The following is a 21,053-nucleotide window of genomic DNA, read 5'->3' on the forward strand; positions in this document are numbered from 1 at the left end:
TTAGATAATATTTATATTGCAAAACAAAATTTTGTATCGTTAGAGAACGTCAAACATTATGTTGTTTAAAATAAACTCAAACAGTGCCTGACACCTATTAGGCACTCAAAAAATATTCGTTGAAATAATAAATCAATGTACACACTCACACATCACACCTATGAGCCAGGTTAGGAGAGAGGAATGGGAAGTGAGAGATGGAGGTGCAGGGGGCACATAGAGACATAGCATTTGATTCCCTTAGGTTCATTATTTAATTGTGGGTTATCCAGGATAAACTAAAATATAGCATCCTCTTATCATCAAACCTTTTCCTTGGTCATTGCTTTCTTTTTGGCTCTTGAGTATTTGGGAAATGAATACAAAATAAACTTCACATTAAATTTTATTAAGGCAAAGCATCGTCGTGACTATCGGTGTGCTTTCTCCCTCCTGGTACATAGAATGTGTAATATACCCCCAAACCAAATAGAAGCTACTTAAGGATTATAGCATGCTTTCAGAAATATGTACTTCACAGCCAAAGTGACACAACAGTGACTAAACCTTTGCCCTTCTCCTTCAGAAGCTTATAGGACTTTTGAAAATAGTGATACAAGGACACAAAATGGCTGTGTCTACACAGAAAACATGTTTTTGTGAGTTTGGAGCAGAGCAAGAGAACATGAAAATGAGGAAACTGACTCTAGGCCATTGAGAGAGGGTCATTGAGGGTCTCAGTTTTAGGACATAGGGCATCTGAGAGTAACCTAGAGTTCATTGCCTTGAGGGGAACCACATTTAAGTGGCAAACTTGAGTCCAGGCTAGGGTGAAGGAATAGATGCAAAGATGTTTGCGGTAGGAGAATCTAGGATCTTGGGACATGGAAAGTCTAGGAGCAGCTGTGCTGCTTTTTTGTCTAGTGGGGTTATAACAGGAGGGAGCTCCTTGCAGGTTGAGAGAGGTGGGAAGATCACAGTGCTCAGAGGACACCAGCCAGGTGCTAAAGTCACTGTGGAGCCCAGGAGAATGTCCTCCCTGAAAGTAGTTAATGACTCAGTTACAGATGACAGAAGGAATTGAGGTCAAAGCCAACATTATCATCTATAACTCCCTTGATGTGATAAGTGTGAATCTTTACAATACTCAAAATAAATTGATTGTGGAAAGTCGATGGAGACTAGCTTATGTGTTGGTTGTGTGTGCGGGAGCAAGTGAAAATTCCCTTCAGGCCAGATGGTTCCCGTGAGTGCCTTCACTGGACTTGTGAGTAAGGAATGTCAGCACAGCCTGGTCTGATGATTAGGAGACCTGGCTCTGCTCTCAGACCACCTCTGCCTCTTCAGTAGAATGCCCTGGTAAAATGGCACTTCACCTCTAGACCTCAGTTTTCACATTAGGAAAACGGGAGAAATAAAATCTGTGTGCATTGGGCACCTGGCCTAGCACTTCCGGTATGGAGTATCTGCAACTATGTTTTCTTCACACATATCCTTATTTTCCTGCTTTGTCTAGTATATGGATTTCCCAGAAGTTGTTTTTAAGTTGAAGTTTTGAAAATCATGTCACACAGCAAATGAACCGGAAAAAAGATTTCAAGGAAGTGATGTTAAAAATTATTTTATTGGCCAGGAGCAGTGGCTCATGCCTGTAATCCCAGCACTTTGGGAGGCTGAGGCAGGCAGGAGATCAAGACCATCCTGGCTAACACGGTGAAACCCCATATCTACTAAGCATACAAAACAAAATTAGCCAGGCGTGGTGGCAGGCGCGTGTAGTCCCAGCTACTCGGGAGGCTGAAGCGGGAGAATGGCATGAACGCAGAAGGCAGAGCTTGCAGTGAGCTGAGCTCACACCACTGCACTCCAGCATGGGCGACAGAGCGAGACTCTTTCTCAAAAACAAACAAAAAAACAAAAATATATATATATATATGTATATATATATGTATATAAAATTAAATGGAGAATCACTTTGCAAAGAAAATAATTATTCTTATGGTTTCTCTCTTTTGTGAGATCAGTCCTCGTATGTTAAATAAAAAATCCTAGATATATGAAATCCATGTTTGAGATTCACTTAATTCTCTCATTTCGTAGGAGAAAAAACTCAAATAAATTCATTGAAATACATTTAAAACCCCAGCTTTTAGCAGAATTAGCATTAGAGCCCAGACCAGTGCATCGTTTTTACCCCGACAAAAGTGATTTCAAGAGAGTGATCACACTTCTTCAGGACTGTTTTTAATGGAATTCCAGGTTAGATTTGTTTCACAGCTGTCAACTGTGGCTGTGCTACAGAACAGGCAGTACTTAGTCTTCCACTTTGACCTTGAGCCTTTGCCTTTACTATTGTATGAATGATCCACTGATGTGGAGCATTTTACATGACTCAATCCAATAGAAAGTATCTGCCATTTAGGAAATAAGAGTTGTACTCCTTTTTTTTAAGTTTACATCACTGGTAAAATTCACTTTTTCACTGCCCTGTAAACCTGCTGGTTACCTGGCTACTGAGAAATGAGTCTGATATTCTAAAACAACTGATTTTTATTTAGACAGAGTTACCAACAGGATGGCAGCACACATTTCGTTACTGTAATAGAAGGTGCTAAGTGGTTGTGCCCACAGAGATAGGTGGTTCTACGAATGCAGATTCGGAGGTCACATAGAGAGGAACCTCCGTAGGCATTCCCTGCCATGGGTGGGGATGGCAGGCAGCCCTCTTCTGTGCCTTTTCCTTGGTATTAATGGGTTCTGTACTGAGCAGCTCTTGGTTCATGAGAATTCTGGTGCCTTTCTGATACTGTAAGAAAAAGATCCCTTGTCCTGCCAGAGGACTTACAGTCTAATCTGGAATCAGTTCAGAGAAGCTTTAGTTTTTCTCAGCATAAGAAACTTTTTTTTCCAACAAAACTGCAAACAACATTCATCACTCTAGCAAATGTATTAAATAAATATATTAATTTTCTGAAAATCCATCAGTTCAAGGTTTTTCCCATTCTCCTAAGGTTACTTCAGAATTCAAAGACATTGGAAGAGGGTGGGCAGGTACCAGAGACCTGCTCCTTAGTGGGACTGTCACCCTTGCAGACATCTTCAAAGATATCCATGCCCAGCCCATTCTTATATGAGATTCGAGGGGCCTTGTTCATGACTTAGTCTTACTAATCACTTGGAACTCCAAGGCTTTGGTTTTTGAAACTATAATCCCTTATCTCTGCTTTTCTTATGCATTTCTTTCCACTGACTGAATATGGTGAGGGCGAAGGAACATAAGAAAACATAGGAAGATAAACCTTAGTTAACATGAATCACTGCACATTGTGTTTTGTGATTTGTTAAAACTTTGCTTGTGTTGTCATTAAAGAAAATAATGCATTACTTTTTAAAATACATTTATAGTTGGTATAATTTAATTGTATTTGTCAGGTAAACTGAATTAATTGTCTGTAAAATCATCTTCAGTTACATGTGAGAAAAACATTACTTCTGCTCAGATAAACAGTAGAATTATCATATTAAAAATTTTAAATGACGGTGAATTTTGTTTCTCTCACTAAGTAGTGTTGTTTTGGGTGGGAGAGTTCTGAAGAAGAACTGAAGCACCCTCCCTCTCTTTCTCTGAGCAAGTGCTGCATGAGAGTCTGTTATATACCAAGCACTCAGTATCGACTGCGTCCAGTGTGTTCTTTATTTTGAGTGTCCTATGGGTCCATGCAGTTGAAGGCAGAGTGGATCAGTTCAGTTATCATAAAATATCATTGATGATACTCTTGTTTTTCTAGTGTCTATCAAATAGTTGTTGAGGAAGAACGTCCTCGAAGAACTAAAAAGACAACAGAAATCTTAAAGTGCTACCCAGTGCCAATTCACTTCCAGAATGCTTCTCTGCTGAACTCGCAGTACTACTTTGCTGCAGAATTTCCTGCAGACAGCCTCCAAGCTGCGCAGCCTTTTACAATTGGTGATAATAAGACATACAATGGATACTGGAACACTCCCCTTCTCCCCCATAAAAGCTACAGAATTTATTTCCAAGCTGCTAGTAGAGCCAATGGGGTAAGTTGTACAGATAACTGTTTACTTCGGCTATTCGGGGTTGTTAATGTGAACATGGATTAAGTAAAATAGCTGTAAAATCGAAGTCATGCTTTTCTGCATTTCTACTTGTAAACAAATGTGATTTTTCTTCTCTTAAAATTATTTCCGTCTAGAGAAATTTATGGAAAGAAACGAATATACTCATCTTTATATATTTTTTTTGTTTGTTTGGAGGAGTTTATCATCAACATGATGGGTTTTATTTTCAGTTTTCCTGTTACCGAAAGTTGGCTGGCAATTCTGCTTAGCTTACTATTTTACAGGAAGACAGTATAGCTCCAACACATACATTCAGCTCGTTTAAAATGTTGTGAGATTCACAGCATCTGTCTTTTCAGCATAGTCTGTCCCATTAAAGAAATGGGAACTGAAGAAGTTCCACAGGAGTTTCTACTTCCTGTAGCTGTGACTAAATTTGGTGTCTTTTTTTTTTTTTCATAAGAGAAAATAGAAAGATGAGAGGGAAACAAAATAAAAAGTGTCATTTCTGAATTTGTTTCCCTTTCCTGTTCAGACCAGCGCAGAACTCTGGTTGAGATTGTGAAGGCTCCTTAGAGAGAGGAAATGTTTCGCACATACCACAGTGGGTCCCTCCTTCACAGCATAGGTCTAGGTAACATTGTCAGCTTAACTTTTGCTGGTGAAAAGCGGGGAAATCTGAGATGCATCGTACTTCTCCAGTGCTGTTTGCTCAGGGGGAAGTACAGGGACGGTGAAGGAGGTCCGGGGCTACCAGGCAGAGGCATTTTAAGTGTAGCTCCTTGTTCATCATCTGGTCTAGAAATGCCCAGCACCACCGGCACTGGAGCCAGAAAATGTATCTGAGTGTGATTCAAAGAATAATTGCTGTGTGATTAAAGACACGCCTGGAACAGTGAGATCACTCTTTATCAGTGTTATTTAAATAGAACTATAGATATTTCTATTTGTTTTAAATGAAACATGAATAATGATTTTTCCCTCTCTTTATTTGACACAGGAAACCAAAATAGACTGTGTCCGAGTGGCCACAAAAGGTAGGTTGAAATTGTGGAATGCTCTCCTAATTAATGTTCCTTAAAAGTTTATTTTAACCTATGTTTCAAAACTTTTTGAACTGTAACTTGATTGAAAATAAATGTATTATATGTACGTATATATGCATGAATGCATGCATGTATTAGGATCTGATGGTAATTAACATTGACTGACTGTAACTCATATAGATACTTTTTAAAATAAGAAGCTGTATTTCTGTGTTCCAAGCAGTTTTCAATAGTTACCTTTTTCAAATTTTTTCAAATGAATTTAATTTTTATATGATCTCAGTACACGTTTTTAAAACCATAGTATCATACCTGGTTAGTACCACATCTAGTGAATCTTGATATGCCAAGGAATAAAATATCACCCACTATGTTTAAGCAGTGATCTAATTATAATAGCAGTAGAAAGTGCAGTCGACATGGGCTTTTTTCACTGGTGGTGCGTGTCTCTCTGAGCCTAGTAACCAGGTTATGTTACTGTGGAGTGTCTATTTCCCAAGCCTGGTTAAAACTCTGAGATAATGTGATAGAGGATGAGCTGCAAAAGTGGGTAGGGCGAGTTACCCTGAGCTCCCCACATAGCACCTCCTGCGGAAGCAAGTGCAGACGTGTGTTTGTGAACATGAGCTGTCATCTGGTCAACTTGACAGTGTTGTTTTAACCATCACATCCAGAAATGTATAAGAAGATGATTTGAGAAATTTAAAATGTCATCTTAAAATGAGGCAATATAAATTAACACTCCAAAGTGAAGTACCCTCATTCAGACCATTGGAGTGACCATGAGTACAGTGGGAAGTTCCGTATGATTTAATTTAGAGGCGATGGTAAAAACACATCATTAGGTCTGTAGCAGAAGATTTAATTGGGTCATACTTGATGAGTTGTGTTGGATAAAATAACTTTTTGTTGTTGTTTAACTCTCAGGTGAATATAGTTTGAATATACCATGATGTACATGTGCATTTTCAAAATTCTCATTGAATTCTTATTTTGTGAACCTACATGACTTTTTTAGTCAGTGTTAGCTCAACAAATATTTCTTGGTTGCATGTTTTGTGCGAGGTATTGTGTGAGGTACTCACCTCATTTGTATCTTGTTTGTCCTCATGGGCTTGTAGTTCTATATCCAAACATCGATTTATACGAATTTTAAAACACTCAATTTTTGTATCATATTATACCTAAGTGACTTTAGTACAGGAATAAATTGATATTTACTGAAATTATAGCTGCTTATGTGTTTCATAAATTGCCGTATGCTATCAGCTATTAATTATTATAGGACGATGAAGCCCTTGAACCAGGTATCCATTGATGCTCTTAGATCTCAAGGTTTTGGTCCATGCTCAGCCACAGGAATTTCAGAATACTGCTGTATCACATTTCACTTACGCTTAAGGCCTGAAAAAGTAAATCCTGCTCCAGGGCCCCCTAGTTTATAATGCTCAATGTTTAACGTCACAGCTGAAAGTTTTGAAACCTCTTTCATACATGTGTCCTCATTTGTTTCTTCATTACTATGAAAAGGGAAACAGGTACTGCTATTCTTATTTTTTAAGATGAGGAAAAGGTGTATTTTTGGAGATGAATTGACTCACCAAGGTGACTCAGCTGATAGTCTGGGGATCAAGGCCTGCACTCCTAGCCCCAGTGTTTCTTTCACCATTGCTCATGGCTCGTCACCCAGCAGCACCTCTGGCCAGTGACAGTATTGTGTAGTGTAAGCATGAGACCTCTTTGTGAGGGTTGAGCCACTGCCCAATTTGCTGTGAAAACAACAAAATATCTGTCATCATGCTCATTTACATAGTTAAATAATTATATAAATAACACACTAGTAAATGTGGAAACCTGACAAGTTTGCTGTTTTCACAATAGATTGAATTAGATAGTGATTTGGATCATTCTCTTCCATCAGCTAGATTTCATCAATATTGTAATTTGTTTTTCAATTCACCAAAGGATGATTAAGCAATCAGATGACCTGATTGACTAAATATTCCCCACTCCTATTTTCTGAGTCACTTGCAAACATTTACACAGCAACAAACTCTTATCCAAAGAACCTCTTTTGGGAAAAGAGGGAAACAAATTTTAATATTTACTGCATAACATTGTCATTTCTGTTACATCAAGTCATAGCACAAGAGGAAATCTTGGAAGATATTCTCCCTCCAGGCAAAACTACACTGTTTTGCGCTATTTTATTAAGTTCTCCATGGACGAATTCAGCAACCCTCCTTTCAGCACAGTGTAATGTTTCATCACCTTTGAGTCAGAAAATTTGTCCTTATTGATACTGGAAATTCTCTCGCAACATGGGAAGCCATTCCATCTTGACTACATAGTCAAAACAGAGAAATGGAAGATCTAATAACTGTTGGTACCACAGAGTAAAGATGTTTAAAATGTAAAAGAGTTCAAACATCCTGAGTGTGTGTTGCCACATACTGCTCACACTGCGATGGCTTAATTGAGTTTTCAGATACAGAATTGCTTTCCTAAGCAACATTTTGAATGTACAAAGATTTCAGTGTTCTCCTGAAACAACTGTTGACAAGTATCTTTATAGAGAAAGTATGGAGGTGGATTTGTTTTCACTAAGAGCTAGCTTATAATTTAAAGTAAGGGTATGTCTCTTAAAAATATATTTCATACTATTTATAAATTTAATGTAGTGATTATTTTAATCATATTCCAAAGATATATTTTGACACTCATCATCTTAAATATTAACTTCATAAAAGTTAGACAGGAAGAAACCTAAGCTGTATTATTATATATCTCCCTATGTGTGGGGGATTGTCTATATTTTTATGCATCCTCTTCATTTATGCACCTAGATAAATTTCCTATAGGTACATGTTAACTATAGGCAAACTCATCACAGAATATTCTCTCTTGAGTTAAACGATAAAGACACCATACACCAGGGTATACGTGATGTTTATGTGTTACCTGCCCAATTCAAGGGATTGTTTTTAATTGTATAGTGGAGTGAATAGAGTAGCTTTTAAGTATTTCTTAAAATCTTTTCATTAACATTCACATTTTTATAGTTGGATTTTTAATGACCACTTGTTCAACTGTGTTTTAGTGATTGGTGTATGTGTTTTCTTTAGCTTTTATATTCACCATAGTGGTCTCATGGCAACTAGTAGGGTGGAAACTCTTTGTAGCTAGTTTTAGAAGGCTTCACTGATGATCAATTCTAAACTGATAGGGTACACTAAAACTACACATGTCTTATTTGTAAGTTAGATTTCTTATATTTAATGAGGTCTATCCATTCTAATTGATGTAACAATTAGTTTAAGCCATGTACATTGTATTAATCTTCCATAAAATAAGATTTTTTCATAATACTATGGCACCGCATGTTTGTCCTTGGCAGTATACCCATTTGGGAACTTTCCTGTTGTCCATTTAAAAATTATTTGAGTGCCTCCTTGATTTATAAAAGTGCTGGTCGGGAACGGTGGCTCACGCCTGTAATCCCAGCACTTTGGGAGGCCGAGGCGGGCAGATCACGATATCAGGAGATCGAGACCATCCTGGCTAACACAGTGAAACCCCGTCTCTACTAAAAATACAAAAACAAAAATTAGCCAAGCGTGATAGCGGGCATCTGTAGTCCCAGCTACTTGGGAGGGTGAGGCAGGAGAATGGTGTGAACCCGGGAGGCGGAGCTTGCAGCGAGCCAAGATCGCGCCACTGCACTCCAGCCTGGGCGACAGAGCAAGACTCGGTCTCGAAAAACAAAAAAACAAACAAACAAAAAAAGTACTTTGGGATTTTTTTGGGTTTTGATATATGGGGAGCAGTCATATATGTTAATTTGATCCTCTCCTTGCTGTTATTTGACTATTGTCTAGCTGAAGCTTGTACAACCCATGGCCTGTGGACCACATGCAGCCCAGGATGGCTTTGAATGCTTCCCAGCACAAATTTTTAAGCTTTCTTAAATCATTATGAGATTTGGCTGGGCATGGTGGCTCGCCTATAATCCCAGCACTTTGGGAGACTGAAGGAGGAGGATCACCTGAGGTCAGGATTTCGAGACCAGCCTGGCCAACATGGTGAACTCTCGTCTTCACTAAAAATACAAAAATGAGCCGGGCACAGTGGCAGGTGCCTTTAATCCCAGCTACTTGGGAGGCTAAGGCAGGAGAATCACGTGAACCCAGAGGGCACAGGTTGCAGTGAGCTGAGATTGCACCATTGCATTCTAAACTGGATGACAGAGTGACTTTCCATCTCAAAAAAAAAAAAAAATATATATATATATGTAGATATAGATACAGATATATATGATTTATGCATGGGCTTTTTTTATTTTTTAAGCTCATCGACTGTTGTTAGTGTATTTTACATGTGGCCCAAGAAACTTCTTCCAGTGTGGCCCAGGGAAGTCAAAAGATTGGACACCCCTGGTCTAGCCAGAAATCAAAACAAAGGCTTCATAGAAACACATGCTAAATGATTTTCCAAAAGTATTAGAGAAATCAGACTGTAAGCCTTAAACAAAAAGAAAACAAAGCATTTTTTCAATGTTATATTTTAAGGGAATTTTTCATGAAAAGATTATTCATTTCACTGTTTTTGTAAGTTTAGTATTTTATTTTACTTAAAATTGTAATGGAACATAAATATGGCTTATTGGAAGACCTTGAGGAAACTTTGAAGGATTTCTATTGTCCTGATATAATTTCTATATTCAGAAATTTGAATGTTTCTTTTTTTAATCACTAAGGTTTTTGAGAAGTTTCTACAGACTGTTTTTCTGTTCACTGTTTTGTTCAATGAAATACTATCCTTTGTAGGCCATAATGGTACAGAATGAAAGGGCGCTGATAAAAGAACTGAAAAGATTGTCTGTTGAGATGTAAAGCTAATTAAGATTCCTTTTAATTTCTTATATTCTGTACATGAGAAAATGAATTATATAGCAAGACCACTCATATATGCTAATCTGCTGTTATTTAGGCTTTGGATTTAGAAATAGGAACAGTAACATTCATCATTCAGCATTTTATAGAGAAAATGTACTTTTTTCATGATCTGAAATAGTCTTGATAATGTACATCATGAGTATATTAAGGCCCCCTGAGAAGTTCCTAAAGAGAAGAAACCTGAAAAACTCTATGCTTTCCAAATGTATTTGATCCAAATTCATTTTTTAAGGAACACTCAAGTCATGCAAAATGCAGTTAGGTAAATGCTGGCTCAGCAAGTTCCAGAAGATCCCACTGCACATAGCTGAAATGACCATTTAGAAGTCTGATCCACAGGGACCTTACGTTTATCAGCACCAGATACTGTCTTCAAAGTATAGGATTGGAATTTCTGTCTTTATTCCAATTCTGTACTTTGAAGACAATATCTGGAGCTGATAAATCCTGTATCTTTTTTCATTATAAAAGAGAGTATCACCAAACTTAGTGATAATTCTCTTTTATAATGCATCTTTATCGATATTTTAAGTTAGAGGTCAGCAAACTTTTTATGTTAAGGGCCAGATAATAAATATTTGAGGCCTTGTGGGCCATATGGTCTCTGTCACAACTACTCAGCTCTGCTCTTGCTGGGCAAGAGCAGCCATAGGCGATACATAAACAAGCATGTGTTCCAATAAAACTTTATTTGCAAAAGCAGGTGGTGGGCCTGCTGACCCATTAGAAGATAATGTATGGCATAATCAAATTTTTTCCTCATAACGAAAAATAATAGTTACAAATAAACACTTTACAAAGCAGAACATAGAGATCATATAAAAATCCTTCCTGATATTTATAATATACTTTTTACATGGTAGACTTAACTTCTGATTATAGTTTGAGTTCCTTTTTATTTGTGAATACCTGGCTGACTGACATAGCTATTTTCAAGTAACTTTTTGTTCATATTGTTTACCTTTTTGGATATTAGGTGCTCTGTTTCTCTTTTTCTTTTTTTTTCTTTCTTTTTTTTTTTTTTTTTTTTTTTTTGAGACAGTGTCTTCCTCTGTTGCTGAGGCTGGAGTGCAGTGGCACAATCTTGGCTCACTACTGCAACCTCTGCCTCCTGTGTTCAAGCAATCCTCCTGCCTCAGCCTCCCAAGTAGCTGGGACTACAGGTGCAAGCCACCACACCAGACTAATTTTGTATTTTTTTTTTAGAGATGAGGTTTCACCATGTTATTCATTTGATCTCGAACTCCTGAGCTCAAGCGATCCACCCACCTCAGCCTCCCAAAGTGCTGGGATTAGTGGTGTGAACCACGGCACCTGGCCTGCTCTGTTTCTCTATAAAACAATTTCATTTTTCTCAAAAGGAGAACAGGTCAGACTCTCCTACAGATAATGCAGAACCGCATGGGAGTATTGGTTGGAGCAACATTAGTCTATGACCAAACAAAAATGTTATGTGTATGAAACTTGGAATTGGTACCAACTTTGTAATAATCTTAGAAATAACATTTTACTGTGTACAGCTTATTATAACTATTCAAAATTGAATAATACGCCATATTAAGAAAATTATCTCTGTAATGTATTAATGTACTGGGAGCTGCCTATTCTCTGACCAAACGGTTAGTTTGTTAATCTCACTTGACAAAACTAGAATATTTTCATTAATAATGTGTGAAAGACTGTTACACCATTTTTAACTCAGTTGCTGCAGTTGTCTAGTTGTAAGCAGCACTGCTTGCATGATGCAGAGGGATATTTTACACCATTTTTAACTCAGTTGCTGCAGTTGTCTAGTTGTAAGCAGCACTGCTTGCATGATGCAGAGGGATATTTCAAAATATTATGCAGCAGCAGTTTTGGGTTTAATTGTCTGCAGATGGTAGATGATCTATTTTCCTTACTCGCTGCCACATTTCTAATAGTACCCAGGCTGTTCCATGTAAATTAGTAATCTTTCATGTAAGCCTGTCCTTAATTTTCCAATATTTTTTCTTTGCATCATTTTCCAGCTGTATCATGTTAGAATTGATGTTTTAATTTTCTATTTTTTTTTTTTAAATATCTGTGTGTCATTAATGTTAACCACTTAAACACAACTGCTGAGCTGTGCAAGTAAACTAAGAAGGCAGCCTGGTCTGCTTCAAGACTCTTAATCATTTCTTTGTTCGCATGTTAACCATGATAACTATAGCAAAGGCAATTTGTAGTTTCTATTCTTTTCCAACCAATACTTTGAGATGCATTTTTTTCTCTTAAAGTGAAAAAATAAAGTTCCTAAATGGAAATCTGCATTAAATTTAGATATCAGAGAAATTTTTTCACCTAAAAATGTTTTTAGCGGAAGAGTATAATATTCTTCTTTACAAAGGTGATTTAGCAAGAAGAGAAAATACTGTGAGTTCAACAATAGAATGTTACAACAACCTAATAAGTTCTAAAAGCCTAAAGTTTAGATCACCAGAATTAACAATGAATCTTTAAGCACCACGCTCAATTTCAATTGGAAACACTACTCAGTCTTCAGGTTTATTTAGGATGGATGTTGTTGGTTTTGTTTTCCTTTTTTTCTTCTTCAGTTGATCTATCCAAGATCTCAGCCAAAGCTTGCAACTGTGTCATAGTTAGAAATCCAACTGCCTGACTAGGGCTTGTTTAAGGGAAACGAATTCAGAATATTCAGCACCTTGCTATGTTTTTTTTTTTTTCTTTTTTTTTCTTTTTGTTGTTGGTAGAACAAAGTTGAGACAATTTGATATACTGATGGGGATTCTTCTTGCTAGCCTAGCTTCAGTCTGGCTTTTTTCTCCCTCATGCATGCTGACCTGGAAATCTTCCTTTGCCTTAGCTGCGATAATCGTGACTCAGCTTACAACACCTTACATTCGCATCGCCCCCGCTGCAGGCGACGGCCAACTAACAGGTCAGATGTTTGAGTACAGACGAGTCATCTTGCCCATTTCCCACTCATTTTTCTCAGCTTTGTTTCCCCTCTACATTTCCTCCTTTGCTTAAGGCCTGTTTACAATGTTTCAGACCCTTGGTACAGACCTTTGCTCGTATTAAATTAAGTGACATGCTTGGCCTCTTCTGTGTGCACATTTATATCCATGCATCAAGTACAACTCCACTGCATGTTTTCATTGTGTGTTTGGTCTGTTGGTATGTTTCTTTCTAGCCTAATGTTATATAGAAATGAAATTTGCTGGACTTGAAATAGCAATAACATCAAACAGGGTTTCCAACAAAATACATAAAGATATATTCCTAGTTTTCCAAATTAGTCTAAAATGGTATTGAGATTTAAGGGTACAAGAGGTTTATGTTTTACCTTGCCTGGTCTAGTTTGCACATACATTTAGCTATACACAATCTTGGATGCCAGTATTATTAAATGAAGCCCCCCAAAGGTGCTTAGGGTGACAATGTTCTAACAGCTTTGTGTGTACATACAGTAGTTGCAGAGCTGATTGCATTCCTTATAGATCCTTGTTGCAAAGCACAGTGTTTATATTAATCATGCAGAGGCATATCTGCAAGTCAGATGCTTTGAATAATTTAGGAAAGTTTAGAAAAATTGGCTTAGAGTCACGGAGTTGAACTGTGCTTCCTTATACCAAGAGAAATGAGCTTGTTCACTCTTCCCGCCAAAGCCTTGTAGACGTCTCTGTACATTCATATAGGAAAAGAGTCCAGTAAATTACTTCTAGTGAACTCCAGAAGACAAACTTTTTTGCTTCAACAAAAGCAAGTCATTGTCAAGATTACCAACATGATTACATGGGCAGGACTCAAAAGGCTGGTTTCAGAAACACCTGCGTATAGTCTAGGCCTGATGAAAGCCGAGTAAGAAGCAGAAACTACTTTCTATATGATTTTCACTCCAGCAATTGTTTTTTGTGTGTGAAACTAGGCAATGTCCCCTAACATTTAAGAAAATGGTAAAGCTTAACTCATGGTAATAAATTACAAATGTTTAAGTTGTTCTGTGAACTTATTATTTTGGACAATAAAGAAAGCTAAGCCTCAGGAAAATTACAGACTGGTGTTATAAGGTAAAGAAATGTAAAATAATTCTATTTCCTTCTCCACTGGAATTCTGCACATATTTTCAGTTCTCTATTTCAGGGCCGAAAAGCTATCAATTTATTGACAGTTCTGTTTCCCTTGCCTTCAAGTTTCTTTTAGGAGTATTTCTTTTCCTGATTGAAGTTCTACTTGTTACAGACTCTTCCTTCTCCCAAGCTTCTGAAGTGTTCTTCCCACAAGTAAAAGTATTTGAGGGACAGTGCCTTTCTTAAGTCCTCCCCACTAAAACCTTCACCTTTCAGGACTGGCCTGTGGCACTCTGTGTAGGATTAGGAGTCCATCTTGAAGGTTATTGGGATCTTTCAGCAACTCTAACCACCCATTGTCTGAGCCAGCACCAGACTCATCAGTACATTGTTAAAAATGGGTTGTTCCCACCTTCGTAAAACAAGTACTTATGAAATATAATTCAACAGTCCTTTTCCCAAGCTTTACCTATAATCCACTAACTTCAAATAAAGCGTGTTGTTTACTGGGAATGAAGTAAGCGAACCTTCTGAATATAGCTTTCACTCTAAAACTTGCCTGATTGAGAAGATACTTCATAAAGCAGCCCCCGTCGTAAGGCATTCAGACCCAGTGAGTGTCATTATTTTGGAGCTAGTCCAAAGGACACACACACACAACTGCAATGTGTGGCTGCTATTCCTCTTAAGAGCTACAGGTGATCTACCTCATTTACTTTGGTTTATTAGGGATTAAAATGATGGAGTGTCAGAATAAGCCTCAAAAACCAGTAAAAAACTATTCTTGTTCTTTCTTCAGTATTTACTGCTGGTTTTAATGATGGTTAATCTTACCCAGATGAATTCACACTCAAATGATATTTCTTTTGCATTTTCCATTTGCATCACCCATCAACTTCGATAGAAGTAACACTGTCTTTTTTTAAGGGATTTATTCAGGAGTCATACCGCAAGCCTGAGACTTAATTCATTCGATCATTTATTTGACATTTATTGAGCACCTTATCTGTGCGAGGTATGAATCAACTAACTCTTTTCAGGAGTTTTACTTTGTATGGTTGCCTAGACACCTTGGCATCAAGTACATTTGCATTAGTAACCCCAAAACCTACATAAGTGCATACTCAGATGAGTGAAAAATTAGTATCATACTTGTCATTCAGCCAACCTAAGAAAAGACAGCAGTTTTATAACTGATGGGAACCAAAGGACCTGTATTTCAAACCGTTTCTCACTGTGGCAAACAGCCTAGGAAATGGTCAGTGGGACAGCTCTGAACGGTTTCCATCTCTGACCCATTCAACCGCTGTGTTTAATAGATCAATCCTGGCCCTTCCAGAAGCCAATAGAAGATACAGGAGGTATACATTCTGAAGTGCCTTCAGCTCTTTTTTGTTCATTTTGTTCTAACTGTGCTGACATCTTGCCCCTAAAAATCCTATTTGATGCTGTACTTGCACTGGGAAGCTTTTGTGAGATCATGAGTCCTTCGCCTTGCTGTCCCTGTCGTACTGGTATGTGGTGCTTGCTGGTTAGGTTTCCCTTAGTGTAAGTGGGCCCTCCCCTACTTGTCTACCACCCACGAAAACAAGAACCTTGGTGATCTGACCCCAGCACCTAGGACTGTGCCAGGCATGATGGCTACTCAGGAGGCTGAGGCAGGAGAATTGCTTGAACCTGGGAGGCAGAGGTTACAGTGAGCTGAGATCAAGCTACTGCACTCCAGCCTGGGTGACAGAGTAAGACTCTGTCTCAAAAAAAAAAAAAATGCTCATAAATATTTTTTGACTGAGATCTTTGAGTGGCCCAGATGTCAGGAGGGTTCCAAAGAAGGAGTTTGTGGAATGCGAGGACATTTCATGAGCAGTCCTGTCATTGCCCTGGGGAGTGTTGCTTAAACTTCTTGACCCCAATCAATGATAACAAATACGTCAACACCCAGTACTGTATACACACATATACATACATATAAGTTTAACTGCAACGAAAACTTTTAGAACCATACTTCCAACACTGCTCACTGCATACATAAGATATACCCTGATTTTTGTATTCTGTTCTACATTTTTCTTTTTCATTTTAGAAAAAAAAAAATTCTGGTTGCTACCTTCTAAATTGATTTCATTTCCCATTAATGAGTTGTCATCCACAGTTTTCAAAAAATGCTTTGCTAAGTTACTAACTAGATTTAGGAGATAGTAAAGAGGAGTGGAATGTCTGACTGGAATGAAGGTTCTGTCTACCTCAGAAATCCTGCTCTAAAGAGTACACACAGAGAAAGTTCTAGAAATTGGAAATGCCCCTAGTCTCTTTCTTCCCTTTATCTTGTGATTCACTGTTCACAATACAGAAATGATTTGGGAAGAAAATAGAAAGCTATACATGCTAGGAATCTCTTTAAAACCTTTTTATCTTACACCTATATCTAGGCTATTTATTTTAAATTAAGATATCTTTGTTTATGATTTAATAACCCAGCCAACCATGACATGCTGTGGAGAATGCTATATATATGTTTATTTTAAGTCAGTAGACCTTTCCATTGCAAATAAAACAAACCCTAGGTGTTTCAACTCACAAAAGCATGAAACAGCTTTCTCCTGTTCCCAGTGTAGCCCTCAGGCACCCAGGAAGTATTTTGAATTGTTTGCTGAATGACTGAATGAATAACAGTTGATGACCTGTCTTACTAAATTTATTCCTAGGTATTTTATAGCTTTCATTTATTATTGTGAGTAAATTTTGAGCAAATTTTGATTGAGGGAAGGAATATTTTGAAACTGGTTTATTTTGTCTTCTTTTGACTGATTTTGTTACTTTCTGCAAGATTGCAAAATATGTCTCTTTTTAATATATATATATATATATAAATTTAATAAGCTTTTCCATTGCAAATAAAACAAACCAATGGTTTTTCAACCCACTTACAAAAGCATAATTTCAGTCAGCCATTGCTTTTGGCAAGAGCCATTAAAAAGGTTGAATGTTAATTGATTTTCTAAGAGAATGGCCTAGCCACTCCTACCAACATTATCTGTTTTCCTCCTACTCCGCTGACTGTGTCTGTCCACTTCTCTACTTCCCACCCATCAGCCCCCACCTCACATCCTAAGTCCTCTTTATCTGCAGTAAACCATGGCAGAGCTAAATGTCTGTCCTTCTGTGGGCCCAAGGTTCTCTATTTGTAAGATGAAGATATACCTGATCGGATCTTAGCCACACTGAGTAGCAAGGAGGACAACGTATGGCTTGAAGATGGTGGGATTGTTTACTGAACATTAGCTTAGTCGGTAGCAGTAACAGCACATACAAAGGTCCTGTGGTGCGATGAAGCATAGGCAGATATGAAGAATTGCAGAAAGGTCATCATGGCTGGAGAGCAGAGAGCAAAAAGGATGTGTGGCGTGAGCAGTAAGATTGTATAGGCAGAAGAAGGCCAACTGTGACTGTGTACCTTACATTAAGGACTCTGGTCTTGATCCCAGGAGCAGTGGGAAGCAATTGAAGTGTTTTAGGAGGGGCAGAAAGGATCAGGTTTGCACTGTGTACTGCAGCCACACTAGAAACATTGGAGAAGAGATGAAAAAGGCCAAAAGACCGAAAGTAAAACTAAGAAATGGAAAACTATCCAACACACTGGAAAAAAAAAAGAACAGAGGAAGTCGATGTGAATAGAAGAGTTAAAAGCCAGGAAATTAATACAGTAAGTACTGGTCATGGAGAATGGACCAGCTGCAGCCAGCATGGAGGAGCACATGCTAGGGAACTTAGGGACAGGGTCAGCCATATCAAAGGAATGCTTAGAATCCCTTCCAGGGGCCATATTTTATGTATCTTCAAACTTTCCTCAGCCTGCCACTCAGTGCTTGGCACATGAACGGCACTCAGAGTCCAGCTGTATTTTCTTTGATGGGATGAAGTTATTTGTGAAAGATAAAATTCCCTTGAAGAGTGAACTAATTTTCACACTGCTTTTTTTAAAAAAAAATAATAACATCCCTGCCACAGTGGCACTTCCAGCTGTGACTGCAGTCAGGGTGAATGGGGTTTCAGGAGGGGCAGCTGGACCGAGAGCTACACAGACCCCCTCCAGTTAGCCTCCCTTCAGACAGTGCATACAGTGTAGCTCTGACAGAAACCAAAGTTGCAGCTTTCTGTCACTGAAATATGTAGCTTTAGGGAGCTGTCCTGTGAGCACTATCCTCTAGTATACTAGAGAAGCAATCATTCATCCATTCATTCATCGTTTCCATCGATGAGCTTTCACCCGTCGGAGAGCCGGCCATACCTTGAGCTCTACATTAGAGAGGAACATTCCTGGAAGTGTAGGGTACGCTCTTTGCTCTGCAGGAACTCATATTTAGGGCCTTTGTTAAGACCAACATAAACAGTTCAATAAATGCTCCACTTGCATGAGCTTACCAACATCTTGAACTATTTGTAATAGTGGTGAGTGGGTAATAAACTAAGTTAACATATACTCAGTTGCACTTGAAAACATACTATCTATATGATACTGGAGTCCTTTTCAGCGTCAGAAGCTTCAATTTAACCTTTTGAGCGAATTTTGGATAAAAATTAAGGGAAGGAAATGCCTCCTTTAGATTTCTTTATAAATAAAAAATGGCTAAACTCATTTAAGCAGGTAACCAACTGATTGAAAGAAGTGGCTAACTTAATACTACCATTTTCCAACTAACTAGGTATCTTACTTTTTGTCACATGCAGTATTCTGTAAATATAGATGATGAACAATTCACATGCACTGTTGTGGGCATTTCATATTAAATGACAGAGGGGGACATGGTTGGTGTGAGGAGAATTTGGTTGGATTTTCAGCATCTCTTTGAAGGGCTGCTTGAGGATTCTGAAATTTCCTTTCTGGCTACAAAGAATATAAAATGAGGATAAAATTTTATTCTTTCTGCAATACCAGCTGACTGCATTTTAATGGGCTACAGTGTCACTGTTGATTTATTGCCCTTTTTGTTCTGTTATGTGTTATATTGGTCATTTTGCTGTGGCAGTTCCATCTATAAAACAGTATCGTTACAAGAAAATGGTGAGAGGATACAGGCGTACCGTGGGGGATGCCGTTCCTTTTCTCTTGTCATTTTTTGGAATGAAATACTGAGTCAAATGTCATGTATTTGATTTCAGAAATAATATATTTTAAAACCTGTATATTGCACTGAAATTGTATTATTTTCCATTTTTATTATGTAAACAAGAATTTCTCTGTAAAAGATTTTCAATGTATAAAAACAATTTAATTTTTTGGTACTGTTTTGTGGTTTTCCTTTCTATCAGCACTGTGATAAAGGAAACCGAAGCAATATTTTATACTCTCTTTGTTTGCTTAAGGCATAGAGCTTTCTGGCTTGCACAGCATGTATTGAAATTTTATATTTTAGGAAACCTACCTTTTAATTTTGACGTTAATTTGGTGTATTATGCATATTCAGAAAGAATACTGAAAGGAAAGTTTTGAGCTCAAAATTAGCCAAGTGTTTGGTAAAAGATACAAAATTCTGTGAAAAAGAAAATACTTTCAGTTTAAAAGACACTTGAAGATTTTTGCATGAAATATTTTATATTGATAGTTAAATTGTTCTTGCCTTTTTGATAAGGAAACATATTATTTCAGTTTTTAAGTAAAACCAGTTCATTCTTGATATTAATAAAAATGAGAAAGGCCTGGATGTTTTTTAAGTACTTATCAAAGCTGAATGACAATGTCTGTGTCGCTAGTTCTTCCTCTTTACTCTGGTGACTAGCATGGAACTAGACACATAGTTGCTGTTCTCTGGCTGCACCGTCGATTGATACCAATTGTAATATTTTTATTTTCATCCTTTTACTTATTCTAAGAAATTATTACTACAATTTAAAATATAAGGAATCAAAATCCAGTCTGACAGGTTTAAGTCTGAAGATCCCAGTGACATCCGTAGGCAAATGGCTGCGTTGTACTGCCATGTGAGAACGTTGTGGTTGACTTTGGATTTAGGCTCTCTTGTACATAAATTAGATTACTATTATTATAAAATACCTAGTGTTTGTGAGAGTTCTTTGAAAATATTTATGGTTGTGGTCCAGTATATTAGATCCATTCAGAATGGAAAGGAAGTCAGAATTTCCTTCGTCATCATAAGACAGCAGGACGTAGAGGAGGCAGCAGATCAAGAAAGTATCAAGAATTGATTTAGAATAAATGATACCCCTTTTTGAAGAAAGGATTCTTACTTTAAAGACTTTCACCAACCTTGTCAAAGAATCAAGGGAGAAGTGAGGCTGGCAAATGAAAAGAGAAAAAAAGCACAGTCCTTAGAGCAGATGCGCCTCATTTGCCCTTTCAGCAGTATCAGTGTCGAAACGTCTTCCTCCATGTCTCCAGTGGGCTGAGAGTGAGGCCCAAAGTCTTTTAAAAATTGACTTCTAAGATTCTATCACGTTAAAAATATCACCTGCCTCCCCAGTCTGCAACATGCATGTACTACTTTTCTACTTTTAGAATTGCCATTGTTGTTTTTAATGTGAAAGGATCTTGGATTTGGCTTTCCTTTCTGATTCTTTCTCAAGTCTTGGCTTTTCCAGCTTAGCTACCCTATATTTTTGAAATAACCTCTGTCTGTCTGGGGAGGTTGTCCTTAGGAAAAGGGGAGGAGAGGTCGCTCTCCATGGTGGAACCGTTGAGTGAGAGCCCTTGTGCAGTTGCTGTCCCATCTCAAATGCTTGTTGTCTGGAAAGCCTGGGCTCCATGAAACCGCAAGGCCAAGCATGGTGCATCGTCTGGGAGCATCACGTTCCTTGATGATACATAACGCAAAAACATTTTTTGTCAAAAATTGATGTATTGTGGAATGAAATGCAATATTTGCATGCTTTATTAGAAAGATCAAAAGTCTTTTAAAAAAGATCAAAAGTCTTAATAAAAA

At 37.8% G+C, this 21,053-nt stretch overlaps 1 protein-coding gene across 17 annotated transcripts in view; it reads left to right on the forward strand.

The window, feature by feature from the left end:
* The window catches only part of PTPRM (protein tyrosine phosphatase receptor type M), an 847,035-nt gene that overhangs the window by 545,688 nt on the left and 280,294 nt on the right, over positions 1 to 21,053 (forward strand). For 8 of the 17 annotated variants that reach the window (XM_065534197.2, XM_065534199.2, XM_065534198.2 and 5 more), the window contains 3 exons: positions 3,768 to 4,041; positions 5,063 to 5,099; positions 12,909 to 12,983. The exons of 1 other annotated variant lie outside the window; for it this stretch is intronic. In XM_065534197.2, coding sequence (XP_065390269.1) covers positions 3,768 to 4,041; positions 5,063 to 5,099; positions 12,909 to 12,983 — 386 coding nt within the window. The remainder of the gene's footprint in view (positions 1 to 3,767; positions 4,042 to 5,062; positions 5,100 to 12,908; positions 12,984 to 21,053) is intronic. 8 more of the 17 variants (XM_065534200.2, XM_065534206.2, XM_065534202.2 and 5 more) reach the window with 1 other exon arrangement.

Source organism: Macaca fascicularis, chromosome 18, assembly GCF_037993035.2.
Source record: "Macaca fascicularis isolate 582-1 chromosome 18, T2T-MFA8v1.1".
Classification (NCBI taxonomy): domain Eukaryota; kingdom Metazoa; phylum Chordata; class Mammalia; order Primates; family Cercopithecidae; genus Macaca; species Macaca fascicularis.